The sequence below is a fragment of the Coregonus lavaretus genome (genome assembly GCF_964263955.1).
Source record: "Coregonus lavaretus genome assembly, chromosome: 17".
Classification (NCBI taxonomy): domain Eukaryota; kingdom Metazoa; phylum Chordata; class Actinopteri; order Salmoniformes; family Salmonidae; genus Coregonus; species Coregonus lavaretus.
Genome location: NC_140004.1, coordinates 40769813 through 40779949, shown reverse-complemented (window position 1 = coordinate 40779949; position 10137 = coordinate 40769813). Strand labels below are relative to the sequence as shown.

The following is a 10137-nucleotide window of genomic DNA, read 5'->3' as shown; positions in this document are numbered from 1 at the left end:
GTTATTATACGTCTTTAGTTGCGTAATAGAAATATGTTATTGAAAGAAAACTGTTAAATCTTTGAAGAGAACCACTTTCTTCCTTCCCAACCAAATAACTTGTTGTTTGGCATGTAGGATTTTAATTGAATTATAGGATTTTAATTGAATTAATATTAATTAGAGATGTGTTATCTAGCATATTTTCTCAAGTGCTCTATTACACTGTGCTGCCATTGGTCTGTCTCCTTAATGTATCTGTCTGACAGCTTCAGACAAGCTACACTTGTAAAGACAATCAGAAAGGCTCTCTAACCAGTATCTGTGCAGCACTACAGTCTGTGATTATTCTGCCTTACAATTGGGATTTTGCCACGCTCTTCAGTTTATCACCAACCCCTCTTATGGTAATTTAGTGCCACCATGTGGTTCTAATATGTTATGGCTATCACTACTACCAGTGTCCAATATTTTTTAAAATATCTATAAATGAAAACACAACCACTGTGAAACAGTGCATCAACTCATCATGTCATAAAGATCACAAAATCCAGCATAATATTTTGGACATCATGGAACACTTCAAAAGCGTCCTCCCTCTTTGGAAAAACATTTAAAGGCTGTGTTCACAACAACTCTCTTCCACATTAAACTATTCACCCCTACACCTTTAACTCCAGATCGTACCCCATCTCCCAGTCCCATCCAACCCAGGCACAGTGTCCCTGGCTGTCTCTCTGTGTTCTCTCAGTGACTGTGAACGTTATTGGTGTATGGCGGCATTGGCAGAACAGTCCTCCCATAATTTGGCATGCCGAAGGCTGGGCTCTTCCCCGCTGGGCGGAGGTGGTGGAGGTGGTGATGGTGGAGGTGGTGGAGGTGGTGATGGTCAAGGTTTTCCACCTCCCCAAACTGCCTGAGGTGGAATAGCAGGGTTAACTTCCTGGTCATGGCCCTGAGGGAGAAGATGATGAAGACGAAGAAGAAGAAGAAGAAGAAGAAGAAGAAGAAGAAGAAGAAGAAGAAGAAGAAGAAGAAGAAGAAGAAGAAGAAGAAGAAGAAGAAGAAGAAGAAGAAGAGGGAGAAGATGATGAAGAAGAAGAAGAAGAAGAAGAAGAAGAAGAAGAAGAAGAAGAAGAAGAAGAAGAAGATGATGAAGAAGAAGAAGAAGAAGAAGAAGAAGAAGAAGAAGAAGAAGAAGAAGAAGAAGAAGAAGAAGAAGAAGAAGAAGAAGAAGAAGAAGAAGAAGAAGAAGAAGAGTGAGAATAGGAAAATATTACATATGGATGATTGTCCCTGAACAGATGCCATGACCATTGAAAGGTAAACAGAGACTTTGTTCTGCTTTACCTGCTCTGCATGAGATTGATTGATTTGACAATGTTTTGCTACTCACAGTATAGCTATACATCAGCTTTCCATAGACACTCCTCTGTGATGGCTCCCATATGGCTCAGTTGATAAAGCATGGCGCTAGACGCGTCTGCTAAATGGCATATACAGTACATCATCCTACCTGAGGGCGAAGAAGGAAGCCAGGAGCTCTGAGAGGATGAAGAGGAGGTAGATGGAGTGGACGGCCCTCTCCAGAGGGAGGATGATGATGTCCTCGTCAGTCAGGAAGAAGAGTAGGATGGGCAGCTGGAACAGGAAGGAGATCAGCCAGAACCCAGCCAGCTCTGGCACCTGAGAGAGGGAGGAACACAGAGAGAGAGACTGAAGAGACAGATTGAGAAAGAGACACACACACACAGACGTATGACGACACACACACACACACACACACACACACACAGACTTATGACGAAACACACACACACACACACACACACAGACCTATGACAAAACACACACACACACAGACGTATGACGACACACACACACACACACACACACACAGTCAGAGACTCAGTGGGGCGTCCTAGCCAAGAATGTTTACACACCTACTCACACAGGGTACTTAAACAGGCACTGTATCAGATCAGATATGCATTGAGTTTGTGGGAGAGGGGGAAATGGGGTGAGGGGGAGAGGGGGAAATGGGGTGAGGGAAAGAGGGGGACGACAGTGACGGAGAGAGGGGGAGAGGGAGAGAGGAGGAGAGGAGAAGCGTTTCCAGAGAGAAAGTTAGATTCAGTTACTTTCTCTTTGAGGTTTCCGACATAGCCCAGATAGAGCCTGGTGATTTCACAGATGGTAAGCAGAACCACTCCAGTCACAAGTAAAGCCTGGTAGTACCCAGGCAGGTAATACAACTATGACAAGAAAGACAAATATTGTATTATTGATCTGGGTATCCCATACATAATTAATTGAGCGTTGAGAAACCTTGGGGAAACCTCTGTGAAGTCAGTAGGGAAAAACCCACCTTTAGATCCAGCATGAGAACAGCTGAGACCCACCAGCATGGGAAATAGAAAATGTTAAAGTACAGGAGCATCTGAAGGGGCAGGTGGGACACCAACTCATTGACTGGAATATAAAAACATAGACATAAAACAATTTATATTTGAAGTTTAGCTATTTTAATTATACAAATACTTTCCTGAATATCCAAACACTCTCCAAAAATATATCAAATACTTTTCTAAAACAAAAACAAATCCAAAAGAGTATTTGACACAGGCATTATACAGCATACAGTACTCTAGCATACAACAGGCCTACCTGTTTTATCATCCTGGTCCTTGTTATAGTCACTGCTAAAGTCCCCTGTCCTGTTGTTAGTGAACACAGACCCACCGACGGAGGCCAGGCCCATCCGGAGGTTCTGGGGTATGGGGGAGTAGAACACAGGCATTGTGGCCCAATACAACCATGTACCACTACCACTCTGTGTGTTTGTGTGTGTGTGTGTTTCCAGAAAAATTTAAGTTATTCTTAAACAAACAGAAGAAAAAAAATTGGTGTGTAGAAACAGTAGACAGAGTGTATGTGTCCCTGATTGAGGACTACAGGGATTAGTCAGTTTACCAGACAGCAGCGTCTGCTAATTAGATTATCAGAGTGGTGGGCGGAGGAAGACAGGGGATTAGCGCCCTAGACAGACGGAGGAACGTGGCTGTGGTCAGTGTCTCTGTCTCTATATTCACTACCTTATTATTAGGGTTTAATACGTGGGAATAGAAAGTATGTGTTAAGCTATGGTTAAACCCAGCACTCAGAGAAACAAAACACGACTAAGGGAGTGGAAGAAACAAAAATTATTTTAATAAAAGTTCAATTTGTCTTAGTCCAAAAACAACTGAAGAAAAGGAACAGAGTGGGCTAGTCGGCTCCGGAGGAAGGAGAGGCTGAGGCAGGCAGGCAGGCAGGCAGGCAGGCAGGCAAGCAGGAAGGCAGGCAGGCAGGTTGGGAGGTATGTCTGAACGCTCTAGTAAGAACAACGATCTGGCGCCGGTGGAGAGCCATGCCCAGGAATTAGTAGTGCAGGTTGATGAGAGAATAGGATGCAGCTGCGTAGGCAGGAATCACTGGAAACAACCCGCAGCTGCACAGGAGAGGCAGATCCTGAGCACGCCCCCCGATCCACTCCAGACACACACCGGCAGACGCACCAACATAATGGGGACAAACACACATACAGATACAACAGACAAAGAGGGGACAAAACAAGGAGGAAGGGAAACAGAAAAGGGAGAGACAAGCTTCCCACATAACAGTACCCCCCCCCCCCCCCTCAATGGTCGCCACCTGGCGACCCACCAGGCCTGTCAGGGTTGTCGTGATGGAAGTCCGTGATCAGCTGAGGATCCAACACAAAACGCTTAGGGACCCAAGACCTCTCCTCTGGTCCATAACCTTCCCAATCGACTAGGTATTGGAGACCCCTACCCCGCCTCCGAGAGTCCAGGAGCCTACTGACGGTGTAGGCCGGATGGTCGTCAATGAGGCGAACAGGTGGAGGTGGATCTGCCGGCGGACACAAAAGGCTGGAGGACACAGGTTTCAGTTGGGAGACGTGGAAAGTAGGGTGTATCTTCATGGCTGAAGGCAACTTCAAATGAACCGCAGCGGGGTTAACGATGGACTCCACCACAAACGGACCCAGGTACCGAGGAGACAGCTTGCGTGATTTGGTACGAAGAGGTACGTTCTTTGATGACAGCCAAACTTCTTGACCAGGATGAAACACAGGTGCGGGAGTCCTGCTCCTATCCGCTGTCGTCTTGTTCCTGTCGGTGGTCCGAAGCAACGCTTCCCGAGCGTCGCTCCACACTCTCTGGCAGCGGCGGAGGTTCTCCTGAACCGAAGGAACAGCCAATTCCTTCTCCTGAGCAGGAAACAGAGGGGGTTGATAACCCATGGTTACTTCGAAGGGTGAAAGGCCGGTGGCAGAGGTGGTGAGGGAGTTGTGGGCGTACTCTATCCAAGGCAGATGTTTGGCCCAGGATGATGGATGTTGAGCAGCCACACAATGAAGGGTTGCTTTGAGGTCTTGATTGGCTCTTTCTGTTTGACCGTTGGTCTGGGGATGAAACCCTGAGGACAGACTAACGGAAGCACCCAAAGCAGAACAGAAAACCTTCCAAACACGGGAAGTAAACTGTGGGCCTCTATCAGATACGATGTCCACAGGTATTCCATGGGGACGGAATACATGTTGGACTAGGAGGTCCGCTGTCTCACTGGCAGACGGTAATTTTGGTAATGCTATATAGTGAACAGATTTAGAGAATCTGTCCACAATGGTAAGTATAGTATCATTACCTTCAGACTTGGGTAGGCCGGTGACAAAATCCATGGCTATGTGGGACCAGGGAAGGCTAGGAACTGGGAGGGGTAGCAGCAGCCCTGAAGGGGACTGATGGGAGGCTTTGCCCCGAGCACAGGTTGAACAGGCTGCCACAAAAGCCCGAACGTCAGTTTCCATTGAAGGCCACCAAAAATGTCTCTTAAGCAGCGTCAACGTGCGTCTCATCCCAGGGTGACCAGCAAAACGGGAGGTGTGAATCCACTGCAACACCTGAGACCGGACCGTCTCGGGAACAAAGAGTAGGTTGGGAGGTCCATCACCCGGTCCCGGGTCCGTGGCAAGTGCAGTCTTCACAAGAGACTCGATCTCCCACTGTACTGCCGCCACGACGCATGAGGAAGGTAGGACTGCCTCAGGCTCGCTGGTCTCCGAAGGGTCAGCAAACTGGCGGGACAAAGCATCTGTTTTAACATTTCTTGACCCCGGTCTGTATGTTAGAATAAAGTTAAACCTACTAAAAAACAGGGCCCATCTGGCTTGGCGTGAGTTGAGTCTCTTAGTGGCTTGGATGTAAGCCAAGTTTTTGTGGTCTGTCCAGACCACAAACGGCAGTTCAGCTCCATCCAGCCAGTGCCGCCATTCTTCCAGTGCTAGCTTGACCGCCAGCAGTTCCCGGTTTCCAACGTCGTAATTCCGTTCTGTGGGTGACCATTTCTTGGAGAAAAAAGCACAGGGGTGAAGCTTTTGGTCAGTGGGGGAGCGCTGGGAGAGGACTGCTCCCACACCTGAGTCAGACGCGTCCACCTCCACAATAAACTGCAGAGAGGTATTGGGGTGTATCAACACGGGGGAGGTGGAAAACAGTTCCTTCAAAACCCCTACCGCCTGCTCCGCCTCAGGGGACCACAGAAAAGGGACTTTTGGGGATGTGAGTCTAGTAAGGGGTGCCACCACTTTACTAAAACCCTTAATGAATCTACAGTAGAAGTTAGCAAAGCCCAAAAATCGTTGAAGTTGCTTACGGGTGGTGGGTGTGGGCCATTCCGTCACTGCCCGGATCTTCTCGGGGTCCGCCTTCACCTGCCCGCTCTCAATGATGAAACCAAGGAACGATGTAGACTGTTTGTGGAACTCACACTTTTCTGCTTTGACGTACAGCTTATTCTCCAAGAGCCGTTGAAGGACTTGACGGACGTGTGACTCATGCTCCTCGGGTGACTTGGAAAAAACAAGAATATCATCCAGGTATACAAAGACAAAACGGTTCAAAAAATCCCTAAGAACATCGTTCACCATGGCTTGGAATACAGCAGGGGCGTTTGAGAGCCCAAAGGGCATGACCAAATACTCAAAATGCCCCAGTGGAGTGTTGAAAGCGGTTTTCCACTCATCTCCCTTTCGGATACTGACAAGGTGATAAGCGTTCCTGAGGTCGAGCTTGGAGAAAACTGTGGCGCCATGCAGAGGTTCAAAAGCTGAGTTGATGAGTGGAAGGGGATACTTGTTTTTAACAGTTATGTTGTTTAAACCCCTGAAATCGATACAGGGGCGTAACGACTTGTCTTTCTTTTCAACGAAAAAGAAACCTGCACCCAAAGGAGACGACGAGGGACGGATTATGCCCGAGGCCAGAGAATCACCAATATACTGCTCCATTGCCTCTCTTTCCGGTCGGGACAGATTGTATAAGCGACTAGAGGGCAAGGGAGCACCAGGAAGCAGTTCAATAGGGCAATCATAAGGCCTTGTCCTTACTGAAAACCTCAGCTAAGTCATGGTATTCTTTGGGGACAGATGACAGATCGGGAGGAGCTGAGGGATGAGTTGGGTTACACTTAGTGGGGGGAACCGCTGACCTAAGGCACTCTGAATGGCAGTTAGTGCTCCAACTGAGAATTGTGTGACGTGTCCAATCAATTTGTGGGTTGTGAAGAGCCAACCAGGGGAAGCCAAGGATTAGGGGGGTAGCTGAGCCAGACATAACTCTTAACTGAATGCTTTCACAATGATTGCCAGAAATCACTAGGGAAACGGGGGTGGTTTGATGAGTTATCTCCGCGAGGAGGCGCCCATCAAGGGCTGTGACTCGAATGGGGGTAGGTAGTGGCTCCACGGGGATACGAGCTTGTGTAACGAACTGGTGGCTAATAAAGTTGTCTTCTGCACCTGAGTCTATGAGAGCTGAGAGTGGCAGGGAATGACTCTGGAAACGTAAGGTTACAGGTACTTGTAATCGGGGAATGATGGGTTCAGGATCTAACTCTGGGCTCGCAAGTAGACCCACCGTTACGAGCGAGCCTTGTCTTTTGGTCGCTTAGGGCATGTAGCCAGAATGTGTGTGGCGTCTCCACAGTACAGGCACTCACCCGCCTGGAGGCGCCGTTGCCGCTCTGCTGGAGGTAGTCGAGCTCGACCCACTTGCATTGGTTCCTCCTCTGTGCTCGGGATGGGATCAGGAACAAGAAGCTGCCGGCTCCGGGGAGGCGAGACTCGAGTGGTTGAAGGCTGGGGAACTCGTCCTCCTAGATGTGGCCGACCGCCTCTCTCCCGACGCCTCTCCCGCAACCGGTTGTCTAGCTTAATGGACAGGGAAACGAGAGAATGTAAATCATGTGGCTCGTCACGAGCAGCCAGTTCATCCTTAATGGCTTCATTCAAACCGTTTAGAAATGCTCCTTGAAGTGCCACATTGTTCCACTTGGAGTCCGCTGCCAAAGTCCAGAACTCAATAGAGTACTCAGCCACACTGTTAGAACCCTGCCTCAAATTAAAAAGTCTCTTGGAGGAATTACCCACATGGTCAGGATGGTCAAAAACAGTCTTCAATTTAGCAGAAAAATCAGCAAAAGTCAATCCAGTCAAAGTTTGATTTGAGCACACAGCCTCAGCCCAAACCAGAGCTCTCCCTCTTAACAGCCCCAGAACATAATGTACCTTAGAGGAATCAGTAGAAAATGACAGTGGTCTCTGCCGAAAAATCAAGTCACACTGAAGCAAAAATCCCCGGCACTTGTCCAATTCTCCATTGTCCAACATGTCTCTGGACCTACTCACTGCCACAGTCATACTCTGGACCTAGTTTTGTCCCATGGAATAAATGTTGTAGATCTTAATGTTTTTCCACAAAATCCTGGACTATCGGACCACCATTTTATTACGTTTGCAATCGCAACAAATAATCTGCTCAGACCCCAACCAAGGAGCATCAAAAGTCGTGCTATAAATTCTCAGACAACACAAAAATTCCTTGATGCCCTTCCAGACTCCTTCTGCCTACCCAAGGACGTCAGAGGACAAAAATCAGTTAACCACTTAACTGAGGAACTCAATTTAACCTTGCGCAATACCCTGGATGCAGTTGCACCCCTAAAAACGAAAAACATTTGTCATAAGAAACTAGCTCCCTGGTATACAGAAAATACCCGAGCTTTGAAGCAAGCTTCCAGGAAATTGGAACGGAAATGGCGCCACACCAAACTGGAAGTCTTCCGACTAGCTTGGAAAGACAGTACCGTGCAGTACCGAAGAGCCCTCACTGCTGCTCGATCATCCTACTTTTCCAACTTAATCGAGGAAAATAAGAACAATCCAAAATTTCTTTTTGATACTGTTGCAAAGCTAACTAAAAAGCAGCATTCCCCAAGAGAGGATGGCTTTCACTTCAGCAGTAATAAATTCATGAACTTCTTTGAGGAAAAGATCATGACCATTAGAAAGCAAATTACGGACTCCTCTTTGAATCTGCGTATTCCTCCAGGGCTTAGCTGTCCTGGATCTGCACAGCTCTGCGAGGGCCTGGGATCGGGAGAGACACTTAAGTGTTTTAGTACTATATCTCTTGACACAATGATGAAAATAATCATGGCCTCTAAACCTTCAAGCTGCATACTGGATCCTATTCCTACTAAACTGCTGAAGGAGCTGCTTCCTGTGCTTGGCCCTCCTATGTTGAACATAATAAACAGCTCTCTATCCACCGGATGTGTACCAAACTCACTAAAAGTGGCAGTGATAAAGCCTCTCTTGAAAAAGCCAAACCTTGACCCGGAAAATATAAAAAACTATCGGCCTATATCGAATCTTCCATTCCTCTCAAAAATTTTAGAAAAAGCTGTTGCGCAGCAACTCACTGCCTTTCTGAAGACAAACAATGTATACGAAATGCTTCAGTCTGGTTTTAGACCCCATCATAGCACTGAGACTGCACTTGTGAAGGTGGTAAATGACCTTTTAATGGCGTCAGACCGAGGCTCTGCATCTGTCCTCGTGCTACTAGACCTTAGTGCTGCCTTTGACACCATCGATCACCACATTCTTTTGGAGAGACTGGAAACCCAAATTGGTCTACACGGACAAGTTCTGGCCTGGTTTAGATCTTACCTGTCGGAAAGATATCAGTTTGTCTCTGTGAATGGTCTGTCCTCCGACAAATCAACTGTACATTTCGGTGTTCCTCAAGGTTCCGTTTTAGGACCACTATTGTTTTCACTATATATTTTACCTCTTGGGGATGTTATTCGAAAACATAATGTTAACTTTCACTGCTATGCGGATGACACACAGCTGTACATTTCAATGAAACATGGTGAAGCCCCAAAATTGCCCTCGCTAGAAGCCTGTGTTTCAGACATAAGGAAGTGGATGGCTGAAAACTTTTTACTTTTAAACTCGGACAAAACAGAGATGCTTGTTCTAGGTCCCAAGAAACAAAGAGATCTTCTGTTAAATCTGACAATTCATCTTGATGGTTGTAAAGTCGTCTCAAATAAAACTGTGAAGGACCTCGGCGTTACTCTTGACCCTGATCTCTCTTTTGACGAACATATCAAGACTGTTTCAAGGACAGCTTTTTTCCATCTACGTAACATTGCAAAAATCAGAAATTTTCTGTCCAAAAATGATGCAGAAAAATTAATCCATGCATTTGTTACTTCTAGGTTAGACTACTGCAATGCTCTACTTTCCGGCTACCCGGATAAAGCACTAAATAAACTTCAGTTAGTGCTAAATACGGCTGCTAGAATCCTGACTAGAACCAAGAAATTTGATCATATTACTCCAGTGCTAGCTTCCCTACACTGGCTTCCTGTTAAGGCAAGGGCTGATTTCAAGGTTTTACTGTTAACCTATAAAGCGTTACATGGGCTTGCTCCTACCTATCTTTCCGAGCTGGTCCTGCCGTACATACCAATACGTACGCTACGGTCACAAGACGCAGGCCTCCTAATTGTCCCTAGAATTTCTAAGCAAACAGCGGGAGGCAGGGCTTTCTCCTATAGATCTCCATTTTTATGGAACAGTCTGCCTACCCATGTGAGAGACGCAGACTCGGTCTCAACCTTTAAGTCTTTACTGAAGACTTATCTCTTCAGTAGGTCATATGATTGAGTGTAGTCTGGCCCAGGAGTGTGAAGGTGAACGGAAAGGCTCTGGAGCAACGAACAGCCCTTGCTGTCTCTGCC

The 10137-nt window shown here is 46.9% G+C and overlaps 1 protein-coding gene across 1 annotated transcript; it reads right to left on the bottom strand.

Annotated features, from left to right (window-relative positions):
* Positions 1-726: 726 nt before the first annotated feature.
* Positions 727-2779, bottom strand: LOC311144591 (transmembrane protein 17A-like; the record flags this gene model as incomplete). The annotated part of the gene is made up of 5 exons (XM_084180625.1): positions 727-934; positions 1496-1695; positions 2121-2234; positions 2348-2451; positions 2647-2779. The coding sequence occupies 5 exons, from the start codon at positions 2777-2779 to the stop codon at positions 727-729; spliced, it is 759 nt and encodes a 252-aa protein (XP_084036751.1).
* Positions 2780-10137: the final 7358 nt, after the last annotated feature.